Below are 20,385 nucleotides of genomic sequence, written 5' to 3'. Positions count from 1 at the left end.
TGCCTTAAGAAAACACCCACCATCCTAAAATCATAAGGTATAAAGAAACCTTAAATGTTGTCTCATCTGACTCTCCCATTTCACAGATGAGAAAACTAAGATCAATAGGGTGACATGAAGTCAATAAGATGTAGAGTCACTGGTGACATTGCTTTTGGTCTACTTATAACCAAACACTCCTCCTCCCACACTGGCCCACATTGCCTCTCCAGTTTCATGTGGACTTCTAGTATTTGGCATAAATCACATCAGTTAAAATGTCTAGGTTAGTCGACAGGCAACTCTAGAAAAAGACCAACTATTTAAGAATTTTAATTCTTTAAAATTATTCCAAAATTATTTAATTTCAAATTGGCTTGAATTTTATAACCGTCTTTGTACATTTAATAGGAAAAAATCTCAGTGGTGTAAACTGCTGGAAAGAAAATTCACAGAACATGGGGGCCACTCCTGGAACATAGATTTCATCCCAGCATCATGTGGATTAGGCACTAACAGCGCCTCAGAGGCACACACTGAAATTACATTTTCTTCAGATTTAGTTAAAAGGAAAAATGTGACAAGAAGTCTGTTTGTTGAATACTTTAAAATTTTATACTTGATGTAGTTGGTGATATTTATGTAATTTTGTCAGTGTTCAAAGACTGAATCTAATCCACATTTTCTGCAGAGCTTCATCTTTCAAAACATTGTAGCAATACACAGGGAACATTTAGCCAAGAAAACGAACAGAGAATGCACAGCTATTATCTACATACACACATACATGTGTGTCCATGGATACATACACACATACAGGCGTGTCCATGGATAATTTTTTTTTGTTTTTTTTGTGGGTTTTTTTGAGACAGAGTCTGGCTCTGTTGCCCAGGCTGGAGTGCCGTGGTGTGATCTCAGCGATTCTCCTGCCTCAGCCTCCCGAGTAGGTGGGACTACAGGCGTGCACCACTATGCCTGGCTAATTTTTGTATTTTTTTTTTTAATGGAGACCAGGTTTCGCTATGTTGGTCAGGCTGCTCTAGAACTCCTGACCTCAAGTGATCTGCCTGCCTCACCGTCCCAAAGTGCTGGGATTACATGTGTGAGCCACCATGCCTAGCCCATTGAATAGAAGTGTTTATTGGTTCCACACACCTACCGTGTGCCAGGTATTGTGATGTGGTGTGGGACACATATAGTTCCTATCTTCGAATGATCATGGAACAGTGGGGAAGTCAGGCAAGTGCTTCAGTAGACAATTATGAGAGCAGGTGGTGGAGTTAGAAGAGAGTACAATTGAGGTTAATGGAGCAGAAGGGCATTCTGAAGATCATGAAAGGGACATCAGTGCGTACTAGATGGGAGCAGAAACCAGAGAAGGCTGCCTGGAGGAGGTGTCCTATGAACTACATTTCAAAGGATGGTAGATGTCTAGGTGAAGGGGAGTAGGGAGGAGGTTGTGCAGGGAGAGGGGCCAGTATATGCCAAGACATCAATGCTCATGTGTACATTGTCGATCACTGGGGCAGGACTGATCTATAAATCCCTATATATTTCCTTTGTGTGTATAAACATTAGCAATTTGGTTTTTTAGAGAATTTTGTATAGCAGTTTTAAAATATACATTTTGAAAAGCTCATTTTTCCATTACAAAAGACTCAGATGTTTCCAAGAAAAATTTCTCAGTTGAGCGGTCACCAGATCTTATGTTACCGAGAAAATGGAAAGATTTCCCCTAACCCCAGAAGTCAAACCAGCTTCCTCAATTGGAGCCTGCACAAAACCAATTAATTTTTGCCCAGTGTGGATTTTCTTAATCATTGTATCTCAGACAAACCAATTCCTGTCCTAAGTGGATTCGAGCCACATTTCACTCTGAAAGTTGTGGGTCCATCTGGGAAATGTCTTTGTAGAGGAGAGAATTTTATAATAAGGTATTTTTGGTATTTCATTTACTAAATCTTCAGGGATATAGGTAAGAGAGTCTCTGTGCTGAACTGACTGCCCAACAGAATAAGGTTAGAGGGAATGAAATTGTTTCATGCTGGCTGGCCTGCAACACATGCCTCTGAACGAAGCCGTATACAGTCATGGGTTGCATAACGATGTTCTGGTCAACAACAGATAGCATATACAATGGTGGTCCCATAAGATTATAATACTGAATTTTTACTGTACTTGTCTAGGTTTAAACATATTTAGATATGCACAAATACTCACCATTGTGTTCCAGTTGCCTCCAGCATTCAGTACAGGAACATGTTGTTTAAGTTTGTAGACTAGGAGCAATAGGGTATATCATGTAGCTTAGGTGTGTAGTAGGCTACGCCATTTGGTTTGTGTATGTACACTCTATGGTGTTCACATGACAAGATTGCCTAACAACACATTTCTCAAGACATGTCTCCATTGTTATATATGGATATATATAATCTCCATTGTTATATATACATGACTGTATATATAACAATGGTTTCTTTAAAAGCATTCCCAGAAGTGGCCAGGTGCAGAAATAGCTTAATTTGTGAGCAAGGATAATGATAGCTAATATCATGATCATGCTTTCCAGAGCCCCTGAATATCATGTTTGATCTTCGCAGTGAGTGGAACAGACACTACGATCTCCATTTGACAGATGAGGAAATGAAACCTTAGAGCTATCAGATTCCAAAGGTGAAGAGACCTTGGAGATCCTTTCATCCAGCTTTCTCATTTTACAAAAAAAAACTCCCTGAGATCCAGGGAAACGAACTGACCTAGGATCCCACAGGGAGTAAATAAGGGCTGTTGGGCCAGGCCTGGGTTTTCTGATTTCTAGCTCCCTGATTTTGCACTCCATCGCACTGTTCTCCATCTTCAGTGTGTTACAGGAAACTTGGTAGGTTATGCATTCGTTCTTAAGGAGAAATCTTGTGTTCTCCATCTTCAGTGTGTTACAGGAAACTTGGTAGGTTATGCATTCGTTCTTAAGGAGAAATCTTGTTGATATCAGTCCTATGCACTATTTTATAAACACACACATGTGGGAAAAGTCCCTTATTTTCCTGTTTTTTTCTATGTGTAGATACAGACGGACACACAGACAGATACACACACCGCATGTGGATGTCACTGGGGAGATGAGGGTGGGATTGGACTTAGTAGAGTCTCAAAGGGGACTTCAACTTTGTCTGTCAAATACTCTTTTATTAAAAAATTTTGAAGCAAAATACCATCACAGTAGCATTTGTTCATTTTGGATAATGGGCACTGAATTCATAGGTGTTTGTTTTCCTCTTCATATTTCTGTATTTTACAGTTTTCAAAAGAAAACCAAATATGGATATTAAAAATAAATTCTCACCTACAATACCATACCCTTATTTTATAAAAATAAAGCATATTTTAAAGAAAGGAAAATGGTTCAGAAGGAAGGAAAGAAAACTATACTATGGTTCTCATTAGTTAAGTTGACATTAATCCTCTCTTTGCTTTAGGTCTTTCCTGTGATGACACTAGCAGAATGTGTATCATTTTCTCTGCATTTGCTGCAGGATCAGTTCTTTGTGGCAGGTTTTGAGTCCCTCTAATAAGTCCAGCAGGAAAGGCAGGCCTCTCGTGTCAGTTCTAAACCCACCAGCTGCCCCATTGTGACTGCATAGTCCCCTGGCTGTGTGAATATGCTCTGCCTGATAAGCATCGTACAGAGCACGATGGACTGAAAGCCCAGGGATCTGGTGCCAAACATGTTAGTTAAACTCATGCCCAAAGGCAGTAGGCCCAGAAAAGTGGTTTTTGGAGCTCCCTTTAATGAATGTGTAAACAGAGGATAGAATATTGACCTTAATAGTTTAAAAACCCTCCTTCAAGTCCCAGTCAAGTCCCTTATTCACTGGATGACCTCACATGGTTCATCGGATCTTTCTTGGCCTCAGTCTTCTTACTATAGACTGGAAATGGTCATATTTGACTTAGCTGTCCATATGGCTGTTCTGGAGATGAGACAGCTAATGAAGTGAGAACACTTATTAACACACCGACTGAAAAACACAAAACAAAAGAGAGATGATAGGATTACTATTGCTGTTATGAATCAGTCCAAGAGGTGTCATGGTGATATGAATCATCATATGGTAATGTCATGACTAAGGGCCAAACACAGAATAGCAGCATTGACCTAGCAGTCTCAAAATTAGTCACAGAGGCCAAGCTACTGAAGACCCAGCAGCCCTATTGTTATCAAGAAAGAGCACTATCCAAAAAGTGTGTGGCCTCATCTTCTCCTTGCAAAGAGGAAATTCATCTGGTATATGTTGATAGGCGTGTATCACACCACTGCCACTCCATCAGTCCTGAGGACAGAGGCAGCCTGCATTCTAGTCCCAGCTTTTCTCTGTCTCGGTGTGTGACTTGGGCTGATTCACAGAGGACGCCAACTTCATTGGCTTTTGCGGTTTTTTGTTTGGGTTTGTTTTGTGTGCTTGTTTTTTGTTTTGTTTTGTTTTTGTCTGTAGAATGAGTGAGTTAAACTAAATTGTCTCTAAGGCCTCACCTTGCTCTTCAAATTTGTGATCACTAGCTAGAGTTTGAACTTTAACCCCAGTATGACTGTTGTGTTATCTTTGTCACCTTTGTAACCTGGCATTCAGGGACGTCCCTCTAGTTCATATCGTGACCTAGCTTCTGAAAGCATTATAGCAGAGTTGAGAATTTTTGATCTAGGAAAGATAAATATTAAAAGGAAATTCTCACCTACAATACCTTAAATAAGGAATATTTTAAAGAAAAATGGTTCAGAAGGAAGGAAAACTATAATGTAGGTCTTGTTAAGTTGACATTAATCCTCTCTTTGCTTTAAGTCTCTCCTGTGTTGACACTAGCGGAATGTGTCATAGAGGCATGGAAAGATCATAAAATCTCAACTCTACTCTAAAGATGTGACCTTGAGCATTGCATTTTTTTGGCCACACCTTTATAGTGTGGTCATACCTAGAAAACATTTTCTTGCCTGGTCATGAGCCCTCTTACCTTGATTACTTTCTACATTTTAGCACAAAAGAAGAAATGGCACAGTCGCCACTCAGCCAGTTGCACTGGAAGTGAATTTAAATTCCTGCACTGGTTATCTTGGAAGATACTGTGCTTATTGCAAATGTGGCCGGTTGCATGAGTTTAGGCACCACCGTGCTCTGGACTGTGGTTCTTGGTTCCTGCTTCTGGATGACTGGACAGTAGCAGGAAAGAGTCTGCTGATACATCTACACACATTCACTCTATTGCATTTCAGCTGTGTGCTTGTTATTCCACAGCCCCTTAAGTCCTGGTTCCCTAAGCAGATGTTAAGACTCTCTTGGATCCCTCAAACCCCATCCCCATGCCTGCTCCCTCCTCTCTCAGCAGTTGTCCACTCCTTATCTTCTAATCCTCTTTTCTCCCTACGATGATGATAGTGACCCTGTAGCTCCAACTACTGGGTCCTCACAGTCAGTCCACTCCTGCAGAGGAAACTGGAGGGTGACCAGGAACCTTCAAGTCAATGTGGGCCACAGAAAGGAACCGTTTTTAAAAGCTGGTTAAATGCTGGTGGTTTATGTAGACTGGCTTTCTTTAAACAAATAAAGGAAATGCATTGCTTCATGTCCAGCAAAGTCCAGGGTGGATTCAGGAGAAGGTGGCTCAAGGCATTCCTCGGAGGTTATCAAGGAGCTGCCTGTTCCTCTGTCTTCAGGCCAGCATCTTCTGACTTGGCTTTATTCTCAAGCAGGCTGTCATTAAGTGATGGCTTAACAACAATTTTGTAACCGTGGCATGACAGAGAATCATGCCTGATAGCTCCAGCAAAGTATCAGAGAGTCTTCCCCCTTGAGCCAATCACTGTAGCCAGAGGGATGTGGTTCTTGGATTAGCCAGGTCTGAGACATATTGCATAGGCCCCTATTTGTGCAGAATTCACCCCTGACTACATTCCTAGAGGGTCTTTGGATGTTTGGTTCGATGGTCTGTACTCTGGGGGGATCAATTCATACCAGCAAGATCCAATCAGCCCCTACACCTACCACCACCTCTCTAGTGGAAGCTGCTTTTGCATCTAATTGTCTTGGGAACTGTGTTGGTTTTCTCTTGCTGCTGTAAGAAATTGCCACAAATTTAGTGGCTTATAATAACATACATGTATCATCTTACGGTTCTTGAGGTCAGAAGTCCAAAACCAGCCTCACTGGACTACAGTCAAGGTGTTAGTTCCTTCTGGAGGCTCAAAGGGACAATCTGTTTCCTTGTCTTTTCTAGTTTCTAAGAGGCTACCTGCATTTCTTTGGCTCATGGCCCCTTCCTCCATCTTCAAAGCCAGCGGCAAAGCGTCTTCTCTCCTCCCTGACTTCTGTTTCCACACTTATATCTTCTCACTGACTCTGATCCTCCTGCTTCCATCTTAGAAGGACTCTTGTGATTACATTGGGCATACCAAATTCAGAAATTCAGATAATCAAGATCTTTAATTCAATCACATCTCCAAAGTCCCCTTTACCATGTAAGATAACATATTCACAGCCTCTGTGGGTTAGAATGTGGACATTTTCAGGGCATCATTATTCAGCCTCTTGCAGGGATTATCCACTCAATTTAAAAACCTGGACTTAGACAGAGAAAGAGTGGACTGAAGCTCCTGCACTGGAGTGGGGAATTGTAGATAGTCCTCTAGGAAGGTGACTTTGTACCTGTTTGTAGGTTTAGTTATTCACAACAGCAAAATTTATTTGCTTCTTGGGTGTATTTAGATTGTCCTTTTTGAGCTGTTTGTGGGTTTTTCTCCACAGAATTGTGTACTCATAAAAGAGGTGTCCATATTGCCTCAAAGCCACCAGGTTCTGATGAGCCATACCCATTATCTTCCTTCTTCATTTTGTTCACGGCAATTACTTTGTGCCCATCAAGTGGGAGGCAGTGTGCTGAGGAAATACAAGATTCTCCAAGACATACTCCCTTCTCTTGTGGAACTTATGTCTAATGGAGTAGAAAGGCACGCACGCAATTATTTTTAACCCAAGGCGCAGGATGTGCTAAGTGATATAAAAGTGACAAACTAAAGAGTGGGAAGACAGCAGGAGACATCAGTTCCAGCTTCCAGGGGTGTCAGATCATGCACCCCAATTCTTGGTTCAGAAATATGATCACTATATGCACCTGAATTTCAGATTAACTATTGCAGGCTAAGAATTTTAGGGCTTTAAAAAATAGTATGATGTGTTTTTTCTTCTTTGTCTAGGGTGTTTGGATCAAAACAGGTGCTCAGCTCTGATGATTCATGTGAAATCACTTCTACTCAAGGTTGACTAAAGTTGAGAATGATGAAAATTTTCTAGTCAAAGCAAAAGTTAGGAAGAAAACCTGGTTAGTTTTCTTGTTTTTTGCAGAATCTGAATGGGTTAACTTCTGTAACCTGGGTCATACTCTGAAAAGGACAGGTTTCCCATGGCTGACCTGCAAATACCCAGCGTGGCTGGCTTTCCTAGTTGAAAAGCTAACTCTTCCTCACATGTCCTTTCAGGGGCACAGGGGAATCTCTACTGAGAGCTCTCTCCTGCCCAGAATGCAATTTTAGAAAATACAGCTGACTTCTCTGGGAAAAACAAAACCAACCTTGTCTTACTCTGGTCATGGAAACCAACTTGGCACCTCATTATCGCCTTGTTAGCAAGAACAGGCTGCATGATGGACAAACCTGGGAGGAAGAGTTGGCCCTGTGTGGTCAGGGTTTTCAGTTAAGCTTAATTGCTCTTCTAAAGCTCAGCTACTTAATATTACACAAGTCGAAATTTATCATCAGACTCCTCTTCCTTCCGTATTCGTGCCTACATAGACATTGGTGCCTCCCCATTCTGCTGCTGTTGAATTTGTGCTGGGTCATCAAAGGATCCCCAAGGCTTGTTTGCAACCAGCTCGACTCCCCAAAGGAGAACAGGGCTGTAACTACCTTTAGCTCTGAGCGCCCCCTTCCCCCAAGGCTTGTTTGCAACCAGCTCGACTCCCCAAAGGAGAACAGGGCTGTAACTACCTTTAGCTCTGAGCGCCCCCTTCCCCCATATTTTAAAATGCAGCCAGCCTGTTCTGCCCTTGGAGCATAGCAGGGCTGCTGGCTGGGGAAGGTGGTGCCTTTTTAACATCTTATAGGCAATTTTTGATTTTTTCATGCAAATGGGAAAGAATAACAAAGGTATTTTATCTGGCTCTCAAATGTGCTTTGTACTTACGTTTAAATGTGGGTGTGCCTGACGTTCTGGGAACTCCCTTCCAACAAGAGTGTGGCAGCTTATGTCACTTGCCCTTTTCCTCCTCACCTGAGCTAGCCCCCAGCCTAAGTGTCCAACAACAGATGAACAGATCTCATTTTTGTTTCATTATCATTGCATTTTTACTGTACAGAACCTGTGACAGTAGAGACTAAGGTGTCCCAGTTATGCAGCGTCTACCCTGTACTGCCTAAGCATGCTTATTGTACAGCATGCATTGTCCATGGCAACCCCAATTTCCAATTTTCCATTCCCCTTCTTCCCATTCAAATGTCCTAGAATTCCAGTTTATCAACATCCTGAACATATTTCCTAATGACACCCGCTTTTCAGAGGGGAATTTAAAACCTGGAAAATATGGTCTTAACCAAAGATTCCCTCCCTGCCTGTGGTAACCACACATCCCAGATGTTCTGGGAAAGTCTTTCCAGTTTCCAGACCATGCACACTGATTTTTGGTCCAGAAACCACTATAACCAACCAATATAGGTCACATGAAAGACACATGTCAGACAGACACCCTTTGTGCAGTAAGATTCGGTGACAGTCTACTATTGCCCACTACCTCAAATTCAGATTTTTTTACTTGTAATTTTTTGGTTATTCCTTATGCTAGTTGAGTTTGAGAGCTCAGTTGAAGGGAACTGTGATATTGTGAGATTTGGTCTTCATCAGGTTTCCTAGCATACAACTCCAAAAGTCTTTGGAATCAGATAAATATGTTTTTGTATGCTAATGAGTTGACAAATGTCCGGCAGCCCCTTAGGTATCGTTAGGATGGGATCTGGTTACTGGAAAGACCACGGCAGCATGGAAGGTTTGGGACTTTCAGCCCCACCCCTAACCTCAGGGAAGGTGAATGCCGCTGAAGGTAGAGTTGATCACCAATGGCCAATGATTTAATCAATTATGCCTGTGCAATGAAACCTCCATAAAAACTCAGAAAGGACTGGGACATGTGGAGGTTCCTGGAGGGGGTAGTGCCTGAGAGGTCGTGGGAGTTCTGTACCCCTTCCCACACACTTTGCCCCATGCACCTCTTCCATCTGGTATTCACTGGCATCCTTTGTCATTTATTCTTTCTGATAAACCAGTAAGCAAGTCCCTGAGTTCTGGGAGCCTCTCTAGCAAGTTAGTCTAACTCCGATTTACAGCCAGTTGGTCAGAAGCACAAGTAAAACAACCTGGGGCTTGTGATTGACATCCAAAGTGGGGGACAGTCTTGTGGGGCTTAGCCATCAACCTGTGGGATCTGACACTTTCTCCAGGTAGTGTCAGAACTGAACTGGAGGACACCCAGCTGGGGTCCACAGCAGAAATGGTTGCTTGCTTGGTGTGTGGAGAAAACCTCCCACACATCTAGTGTCAGAAATGATTCGTGTTGTGAGAGTATAGGAGATGCTGAATTTGTTTGTGCCTGTATTCAGACAGGAAGACAATTCATGTTGCTTTTGGATGTGAAATGAGGACAAGGATGAAATAGTGTTTGGCACAAATGTAGACACGATCCACTCTGTAGGCAATTGTGAAGCCTGCCTTTTTCACTTAACATCAGAGCATATAGATTTTCTCATGTCATTAAAGTGGTTTTGTTTTTGTTTTTTGTAACAGAGACTTTGGCAAATTCAAGATAATGTTTACCATTGGCAATGATGGGCAAGGGTGAGGTGGGGAAAGCAAGTGACCAAGGGAGATTTATCGTGTTGGAATGTTCTCTGTCTTAAACTTGGTGTTGGGTACTCTTTTTTGAATGTCCTAAATGTTACATAATAAAGTAGAAATTTAAACACCAGGTTTAATGGTTACTTAATATTTTATTATGTTGATGTATCATAATTTCCTCAGTTCAAATCCCATCTCCCTATTGTTGGATATTTGTAATTTTCAACTTTGGACTCTTAAATAATATAGTATTAAGCATCTTTGGGTATCAAATTTTATCTTCATTTGAGCTCCTTTTCTCAGTTTAGATTTATATAATTGAATTCCAGGGTCAAAGAGTATGGCTATAATAAATGCATTTTGTTAGACTATCTTTTAACAAAGCTGTATGCGTTGATGATCACTGACATTGTGCCTATTCTACTCTCTCTCCAACACAGAGTGTCATTTTTAAAAAATTGCTATTTTGGTAGACGAATATTTGTTTCGAATGGTTTTAGTTTACGTTTCTACTTGCCAGTGAGATTGAACATTCTGTCATATAATTTTTCCATTGGAGTTTTTTTCAAATGAGTATGTGTGAGCACGGTTTTTTGCAGATTCACTTGTATGTGGGACCTGTGTGGGAAGGTCTTGTTTATGTGTAGGGGGGACCACAGATAACAAACAACAGCCCCTTGCCCCCCCTCACTGAAAACGAGCTGTGCATCTAGACCTCTGTCTTCCCGCAGTGCCGCCAAGCTCCTGGACAAGAACCCGTTCTCGGTCAGTAACCCGAACCCTCTGCTTCCTTCACCTGCCAGTCTCCAACTGGCTCAACTGCAGGCCCAGCTCACCCTCCACCGGCTGAAGCTGGCACAGACAGCTGTCACCAACAACACTGCGGCCGCCACAGTCCTGAACCAAGTCCTCTCCAAAGTGGCCATGTCCCAGCCTCTCTTCAATCAACTGAGGCATCCGTCTGTGATCAGCGCCCCTCACGGCCATGCTGGGGTGCCCCAACATGCCACAACCATACCCAGTACCCGGTTTCCCTCTAATGCAATTGCCTTTTCACCCCCCAGTCAGACACGAGGCCCTGGACCCTCCATGAACCTTCCCAACCAGCCCCCCAATGCCATGGTGATGCATCCTTTCACTGGGGTAATGCCTCAGACCCCTGGCCAGCCAGCAGTCATCTTGGGCATTGGCAAGACTGGGCCTGCTCCAGCTACAACAGGATTCTATGAGTATGGCAAAGCCAGCTCTGGCCAGACATACGGCCCTGAAACAGATGGTCAGCCCGGCTTCCTGGCAGCCTCGGCCTCAACCTCGGGCAGTGTGACCTATGAAGGGCACTACAGCCACACAGGGCAGGATGGTCAAGCTGCCTTTTCCAAAGATTTTTACGGATCCAACTCCCAAGGTTCACATGTGGCTGGCGGATTTCCAGCTGAACAGGCTGGGGGCCTGAAAAGCGAGGTCGGGCCACTGCTGCAGGGCACAAACAGCCAATGGGAGAGCCCCCATGGATTCTCTGGCCAAAGCAAGCCTGATCTCACAGCAGGTCCCATGTGGCCTCTACCCCCTAACCAGCCCTATGAGCTGTATGACCCCGAGGAACCAACATCAGATAGGACACCTCCTTCCTTCGGGGGTCGGCTTAACAACAGCAAACAGGGTTTTATCGGTGCTGGGCGGAGGGCCAAGGAGGAACAGGCGTTGCTATCTGTGCGGCCCCTGCAGGCTCACGAGCTGAACGACTTTCACGGTGTGGCCCCCCTCCACTTGCCACATATCTGTAGCATCTGTGACAAGAAGGTGTTTGATTTGAAGGTGAGTTGTCCAAGACAGGCTGGGAGCCACAGCTAGAAGCCTGGGCAGGCCTTTCCCCACAACCCAACTCATGCTGCCAATGGGCAAGGAACTTTTGCATTGGGGTAACAGAATTTTGCCATCAGTATTCTTGACTAAAATCATAGGTATTAGGACCCAAAGGGAATTTCAGAAATGTATCAGGACCAGTCTCTTGCTTGAAGGTGAGTCAGAAATTCTTACACTTTTTATAGATGAGAAAGCTGAGACTGAGTAGGGGAGCAAAGGACCCCATCTGGGTTGCAGGGAAGGGGCTCGAGAACTGCCTTCTTATGGAGCACTTCTCCCCTGTGGTATACCTAGAAGCTACTGCCCCTTGAGTACCCATATTATAGTGAGTTAGAAAGGAAAAAAAGCAGAATTTTGGATCGGGGAAACAGATTAATTCCCCCTTGGAACCGAGACAAATTATTATAGAGAGCCTCAGGTTCCTCATCAGCAAAATGGAGATAGAGCCTCATGACACCTTCCTGGTGGCTGGAAAATGACTTGAGTTGCTGCACACAGAGGTATATGATAGTATAATTTCCCCCCAAAAAATGTATTGCAGATGCAGTGAAATATTTTGAAGCAACAAAAATTATAACAATTACCGTATATTAAACCCTTTCTGTGTGCCAGCAGTAACTCTTATGAGGCAGATATTATTATGATTTTCATTTTACAAATGAGAAAACTGAGGCCCAGAGAGATGAAATGACTTTCTCAGCCCCTTCCCCCTGCCACCTCCCCAGCTTGAAAGTGGCAGAGTGGAGATTCAAATGTGGGCCTGACCCTTCCAGAGCCTGCACCATTTAAGCACTGGGCTGTCCCGCCTCCCATCTCTTATCCTGTCCAAAAGCATAATAATGTCCTTGCAGAGTGTGAGTCACACTGCAGCATGTCATTCACCTCTATTTGGGTCACAGCATCCAAATGCATCCCTGTAACCCAGATGGGACATGCCCTCTGACCTCCAGTCTTGGGAGGGGGCTAGCTGACACTGGGAGGTGCTCAAGGATTTTGTCTCTCATGAACATTTTCTAAGGCTTTGTAAGTCACTGTGAGTCTACCTGCCAGATTCTCCCAACTGGATATGAAATAGATGGGGTCTTCCTGGGGGAAAGGAGAAGGGGTGGGAGGTGGGAGGTAGGTTGTGGGTGCAAGGGTCCATTGAGAGGGGCAGAGGGAATCCAACTTGTGAGTCCGGGCTCCTGTTCAAGACGGGCATGAGATGTGTGGATGAGGAGCCGATGGAGCAAAGGCTGGATGGGGAGGCAGGAACAGCGGGAGGAGCCTGGAAGGGAGAGCGGGAGGGTGGAGGATGTGTCCGCAGGGGTGGTCCAGCCTCTGGGAGCTCTGTGCTCCCTGCATGGCGAGTGACTCTGTGCTCATCCTTTGCCTTCCCATGGACTCAGTTCTACTTTGGTCACTTTTTTTTCCTTCTGACCTAGGACTGGGAGCTGCATGTGAAAGGGAAGCTGCACGCTCAGAAATGCCTGGTCTTCTCTGAAAAGTAAGTGCAGTTCAGGAGGACAGGCTCATGCATCGGCTTAACATATTCACTGAGCATTTACTGTGTGTCACACGCTGTTTCGAGTCCTGGGGCTATAGCAGAGACCAGAACAGGCAAAGTTCCTGCCCTCAAGGAGCTTATGCTTCACAGGGGCCAGAGAGATGATGAACAAAATGAACAAGAAAATTACAGCATCCCTGGTGGTAAATGCTAAGCAGAAAACACCGGGTAGAGGCGGGAAGTGTGTGTGCGTGCATGTGTGCCTCCCTTTTCGGGCTTTCATGTTTTTTCATTGTAGTCAAGTTCACATAGGACTTACTATTTTAAATATTTTGAAGTGTACAATTCAGTGGCATTTAGCACATTCACAAGATTGTGCAAATGTTACCACTCTGTAGTTCCAGAATATTTTCATTACTCCAAAAGGAAACCTCATATCCATTAAGCAATCACTCCCTATTCTCTCTAAGGCAGCCCCTGGCAACCACCAATCTGCTTTCTGTCTCTATGGATTTGCCTGTTCTGTACATTTCTGTAAATGGAATCATAATATGTGGCCTTTTGTGACTGGCTTTTTTTTTACTTAGCATAATATTTTCAAGGTATATCCATCCATGTTGTAATATGTACAACCTTTCTATGGCTGAACAATATTCTATTACATGTATATATCACATTCTTGTTTATCTATTCATCTTTTGATGGACATTTGGGTTGCTTCCACCTTTTGACTATTGTGAATAGTGCTGCTAGGAACATTTGGGTACAGTTTTTGTTTGAACACCTGTTTTCAACTATTTGGGGGTCTGTACCTAGGAGTGGAATTTCTGGGTCACATGCTAATTCTTTGTTTAACTTATTGAGGAGCCGGTTTCCCTTTCTCGCCCTCTGCAGTGCTGGCATCCGGTGTATACTTGGTTCGGCAGAGGGAACATTGTGTGCTTCTCCTAACAGCACAGCTGTTTATAGCCCTGCTGGGAATGAAGGTGAGCGAGGCCCTATAGGTCAGCAGCTTGAAGCAGAAATGGGCTTCCCACAGGCACATTGTGTCCCATCTTTAATAACCAGGACTTCCCTGATGTCCCCTTCTTATGCATGTAGAAAGCAAACAGATCCCAAGACACTAAAATGCACTGGGCCTGCTGTCTGGAGCCATCAGCATTCTCTGAGATACTTTAGGCATAAAGCTTTGCTGATTATCAGCACGTCCAGAGGTATAGTCATGCCGATCACTAATAATATGTGAAGGGGAAAGGTTCGGTTTTCTATGCCTGCTTATGTCCTAATAATGACTTTTGATGTTAAGTTCTGGGTTTTCATCGAGTTTGTGTAATTCGTCATTTAGATTATGCCTCAAATCTTGGAACATCATACGTGCCCATTCCAGCAAGGTCATTTGCTCAGTCAAGCCCCACATTTCCTTTGGCTTCTGCGGGGACAACTGTGAGTACAGAAACATTTTCTCCAGAAATTAATGAAAATGATTATTAGTTTATTTATTTGTTTGTTTATTTATTTGAGACAGCCAGGCTGGAATGTCGTGGTGCAATAATATGTCACTGCAGCCTTGAACTCCTGGCCCCAAGTGATCTTCCTGCCTCGGTCACCCAAAGTGCTGGAATTACAGGTGGCCAAAGCACTAGGATTACAGGTGGGAGCCACCATGCCCTGCCTCAAATACCTCTCTGTGTGCCAGTCACCCTGAAATGCTTGTTGCTTTCCCCAGCACTCTGTTCTTCATGCTCAGTATGCACCTGACATGCCACAGACTGGGAGGAAGTTAACATCTTTTTCACTTAAAGAATAGAGAGTTGGCTGGCTTTTGAGGTCTAGACCCGTTTATACCTTGTACCCTTCAATTTTCCACTCTGGGAATCACACTGTCTAGTTTCCAAGATGACATCACCAGAAGTGAGGTGAGCATGTGACTCAGGCAGCCAGGGAGATCATCACACTTTCTGGCCATAGACTTGTTCATGAATGGTGTGTGCCTGTAGTCTCAGCTACTCGGGAGCCTGTGGCAGGAGAATCACTTGAACCTGGGAGGCAGAGGTTGCAGTGAGCTGAGATCATGCCACTGCACTCCAGCCCAGGTGACAGAGCGGGACTCCGTCTCAAAACAAACAAACAAAAAACCATTTTCTCCATTGTCATTGTTGTCCTCAAGCGTTTGTAGTATCACCTGCTATGTCTGGGCCTAGAGGTGCTGATCTGGCCTTGTGTCGTTCAGAAAAACATCCCCAGACAGAAGTTAAGAGCTGTTTAATTCAGTTCATCTAGTGTGGAAACACATGACTTAAGAAGCTGACATAAACCCTTAAAATTGAAAGCATTCCTGGACTTTCTAGCATTCAGCGCTGGCTTAGAAAAAAATACGTTTGAGCTTTTTATGTTTTTTTTAAGACTATTTGATGTTTTATTGAAGTGGGTTACTTCCTAGGAGAGGGTAATTTTGAAGCTCAAACCAGAAAGCGTGTGAAAATAAGGACTATGCACTGAAGCATTTGTTGGCCCCTTGAGGAACCAGTTGGTGCTGTATAATGTTTTTGTTTGTTTGTTTTTAGTTTTGCTGTCTCTACAATATACACTTTAGTCCTCCAAAACTCCTAAGCTTCGTCTCTCCTTTTTCACCAATGGTGACAGCTCCTCTTCTCTCTGGAGTTTCAGTTGTTTTGTGCCACCACCCTACCCACCATCTGACTTCTCTTCTTCTTCCCTGGGCAGGAGAAAGGGGAGTGGGAGGAAAGCTGACTGTAAAACAAATGCATTTGTCTGAACCCTCTGGAGGGCACCTGTTTGTATGCCTTAGCCTGTGCCTGTGCTTTTGTGGTGTGAGTTGCTGCAGCCTTTCTCTCTTGTCCTGCGAGTGAACACAAACTCACAAGAGCATGTCTCCACGTGCTGTCCCCTCTATGTGTTGGCATGCAAAACATCAGGCCAGTAAGCCATGAAGTGCAGCACTCAAGCTCTGGGGAGTGAGTAAATGGAAAAGTGAGGTGGTTCGTGATGAGATGTGAGGCCTGCCTGAGCCCAGGCTTCTGTTTATTTGTGTGTGTTGATTTGTAATGTTGAATAGGAGAAGCACTTTGAGAGAGTCCCTGTCTAGAAGTCCACATTTTGGTGAAAGAGAATTTTGTGGTTTCCCTCTCTGCACTCTGCTCACTCAGAGTCACGTCCAGGTCAATTGCAGCTTCGGGTCAGTCCCAGGAGACTGCAATGGCTAGATTCAGTGAGGCCTGTCCTCTGAGGTCAGATTCCTGGTGACATGACCTCTTGTCCTGATGGAGGTGTGGGCCATGGAGGAACTTCTGTGCTCACAACCCTGCCCTGAGATCCCACTCCAGGCACTGAAGGGGAGGGACTGTGACCACAATGGGGGAGGCTGGATTGGGTGTCAGGTGGGCAGGGGCCAGGGCTTGTAAATTGACTCCAACCTGGGATATGGGTACGGGGAAGAGATGGCATCAACTGAGCCCCTCTGTAAACCGGGGTGGATAGGGAGAGAAGAGACACAGGCAGGACATTCTGCAGTCTGTCCCAGGCCTCTTCCCCACCCTCCAGTGCTGCCCATTGAGCCAGAGACCCTTTCCTATGGACTTGGCTCTAGGGCCCTAAGTTCAAATACTACTTCTGGAGCCACTTGCTGTGTGTCTCCAGGCAAGTCACGTTACTTCTCTGAGGCTCTGTTTCCTTAAGTGGGAACAATAATGCCTTTGGAAGATAAAGTAAACAACTGGATTTTCATCCAGCTTGTGTAATTTATTGTTTTGATTATTCCTCGGATCTCAGAACATCCCATGCAGCCCTGCAGCCCAGGCTTCTGGTTCAGTGGCCAGCACCAGACAGTGGGAGCAAGGCTTGGCATAGACCCAGTATTGTCTTGCCCTTGTGAGGATCAAATGAGATAATATAAGGGACAATGATTTGGGAACTGTCAAGTACATATGAGGTAACCATGGCTGTTGTTGAGTAATGAGCGCTTTTAACCCATTTTGGCTGTGAAGAGTGGAGGGAAACCCACCCTGTCTAAGGCTGGCTCTGTCTGCTGGCCATAGGATTTTGGCTGTGAAGAGTGGAGGGGAAACCCACCCTAAGGCTGGCTCTGTCTGCTGGCCACAGGATTTTGTCCAGGTCTTGGTATCAGTGTTCCCCTTATACAAATCTGTCTAATAATACCCAGGGTCACCCTTGCTCCACCTTAGAGATGCTTTGAGGTTCCCATGAATGTATTTTTAAATTATGCACCAGTGGGCAAGCACAAGCAATCTGATGATTTGTGTGTTGATTCTAATTAATTCCTAGGAGGTCTGAGTGCAACTTCCTCCAAACGCCTAGAGATGGGAAGTTTATCTGACTTGAGCCTGGTGAGAAGCAACACAAGAAACATTTTGCTAGGAGCTAGGAGGTGACAGAGACCTAGGGGACAGCTCTCTGCTAGAGCTAGAAGGGGACAGAGAGCTAACATTTTGGGAGCTAGGAGGGGACAGAGAGCCCCAGACATTGTAGGATGATAATAACAACAATAGCCAACATTTATATAGTGCTCAATATGTTCTTAGCATTTTTGTTTTGTATTAGCTCATTTAATCCTCTAGACAACCCTGTGAGGTGGATACTATTATTATCCTTATTGTACAGTTGGGAAACTGAGGCCTAGAGAAGCTGAGTACCTTATCTAAGGCCACATAGCTGGTAATTGGAGGTGGTGGGATTTAAACCTAGGCAGCCTAGCTCTGGAAGCCTCATTTGTAACCACTAAGCCCTGCAGCCTCTCTGCAAGGATCTGAGGGGTCTCTTCCTTGCTGTGATCCTTCTCTTTAGTAAGCCCCTGGTTTGCCATTGCCAGCAAATGGAATTGAATGCAGGTGTATCTGTCTTGAGGAAAACCTGAAATGCAAGAACATTGACATTTGAAGACAAGCTCAGAAATGGAGAAATGATTAATCCACTCTTGAAAAATACTTTGCAAGGCTCCTTTAAGTAGCAGGAGAGTCTCTCAGAGAAACTATGGATTTTCTTTCTGCCTACAAACACTGACCTCCAAAGATATTACCCCAAAGATAAGGGGTGATTACTCTGTTGCCAAAGGATATTTTTCCAGGTTCCAGTGAGTGCCCAGTGAGTTGTTTTTGCATATACATTTCTATTGTTTTTCTGCTTACAAAACTTATTGTGAAAATGCAAACAGAAAAGAAATAATGAGGGGAATGAAATTCCCCGGTTATCTCCCTTTCAGCCCCCATAGCGATCCCGTTTTCCTCCACAAGTGAGGTCTGGTCCTGTGCCAGCACTTTTTATGTCTGATTCTATTTACATACATCTTTCAGAAACACATTTTGTTGAGTGAAACCAGGAACAGCCAGGACCCCGCCACTATCTGATCAGATCGCTAATGTCTGTGGAGCGAAGAGCAGTTACTGCCTCTAAAGCTCTCTGTTTTTAAGCACGAGAAAATCAAAGTGACACAGAGCTCTGGAAACGAGCCTTCAGAATATATCCAAACTGCCACAAAATCTAAAAGGACCGCAAAGACCATCTGCCCCTGCCACCAAGCCCTTCTGGGGACAGACTTGGCTGCACTTAAACTTCTCCCACCTCTGTTGGAGTCTCAGTGTTTCATTGCTTTGTTTGTTTATTTTTGTTTGGGTTTTTTTCTCATTTTATTTTCTTTTCCTTTTTATTGTTATTTATATATTTATTTATTTATTGAGATAGGGTCTCACCGTGTCACCCAGGCTGGAGTGCAGTGGCATGATCACGGCTTACTGCAAACTCCACCTCCTGGGCTCGAGTGATCCTCCTACTTTAGCCTCCAAGTAACTGGAACTACAGGCATGCGCCACCAGGCTCAGCTAATTTTTGGAGAGACAGGGTGTCACCATGTTGCCCAGGCTGACGTGTTTATTTTTGACAGAGATGGGACACTGCACTGACAGTTGTATGCTGTGTTTGCTGGTGGTGGGGTGATTTGTGTCTGTCCCCCACCCCTCCATCCCGCTCCAGGGTCCCCAGAGATGGGTGTTCACTTTCACTTAAGCTTCCGCCATTTGAGGCCAGGCACTTTCTCCTTGGCTGCCTGAATTGACATAAACAGAGTAATCAGGTTTCTGAAAGGGGCCTTGGGGCCTTCTCAGCCTGTTAATAGTTTTCTTGTGCCTGCCCGAGGTGCACTTTCTCTGTGACCGTCCCTGTAAAGCCACCCTGCAGTTTTCACAGCCACCTTGGAGTTTATTTAGTGCCAGTGTCACAGATGGGCCACCCTGACCTGGGATGATACACTGTGCTTTTATTATTTCTTTCTCGCCAAGACCCTGCACATTGGGGAACTTGTATAAATAAGGAAATGGAGGCTCAGGAAAACAGAAATGTCTGTGGAAGGCCAGAGGTGTAAGTCACAGGCTGTACCCCAGATTACTTTCTGTTTCTAGAACATTTATCTGTCTGCCCTGGCCCTCTGAACGCATGGCTCAGAGCACTCTGGTCTCCTGACTTCTTTGAGCATGAGGACTAGTAATTGATGTGGCATATGCTGCCAGCCCCCTCAGCCACCATTCCAGCTCTGTCATTGCTCCTGTCCCTCCAGCAGGGGCCACCTTGTGCTTTTTCAAAGAGAACAAAGATGAGGAGACAGGAGCCCTGGGTAGGTTTTGCTTTGGAATTTGTTCTTTTACAAATCTTACTTTTCTTATTGGAAAAGCAGTATGAACATTGTATTAACAATCTTTAACAGTAACAGAAATATAAAAGTCAACTTTGCAAAGAAAACTGAAGCTAAATGCTTTTGTTATAACTGTATATCTCTCTAGCTAGTGTATGTGTACATGTTTCATTAGTAAAAGTAAGTTTTTGGGCACAAATCAGATAATGTCATATAATCTGTTGTTTTTTTTTCACTTAACATAAGCTTTCAATACATATTTAAATTGATTTCTAGACATCTTTCCACATCAGAACATAAATAGTTCCTATTTTATTTTGTAACTTCACTTTTGTATTTACCTTAATTTATCAAGTCTGTGATTGATAGGTTTTTTTTTCAGTGACATCTGAGTTTTAATCACAAATCTGCCACTGTTTAACTGACCACAGATTAAGATCCTTAACTTCTCTCAGGTTGCAGTGTCCTCA

The 20,385-nt window shown here is 44.1% G+C and overlaps 1 protein-coding gene across 1 annotated transcript in view; it reads left to right on the top strand.

The window, feature by feature from the left end:
• Positions 1–20,385, top strand: part of RBM20 (RNA binding motif protein 20) — a 76,417-nt gene that overhangs the window by 7,473 nt on the left and 48,559 nt on the right. The window contains exons 2-5 of the mRNA XM_017887202.1: positions 10,640–11,723; positions 13,196–13,257; positions 14,152–14,243; positions 14,603–14,700. Of these exons, the coding sequence (XP_017742691.1) occupies positions 10,640–11,723; positions 13,196–13,257; positions 14,152–14,243; positions 14,603–14,700 (1,336 nt within the window). The remainder of the gene's footprint in view (positions 1–10,639; positions 11,724–13,195; positions 13,258–14,151; positions 14,244–14,602; positions 14,701–20,385) is intronic.

The sequence above is a fragment of the Rhinopithecus bieti genome, unplaced genomic scaffold, assembly GCF_001698545.2.
Source record: "Rhinopithecus bieti isolate Rb0 unplaced genomic scaffold, ASM169854v2 scaffold_13348, whole genome shotgun sequence".
Taxonomy (NCBI): domain Eukaryota; kingdom Metazoa; phylum Chordata; class Mammalia; order Primates; family Cercopithecidae; genus Rhinopithecus; species Rhinopithecus bieti.
This window is presented reverse-complemented; position numbering and strand designations above follow the sequence as displayed.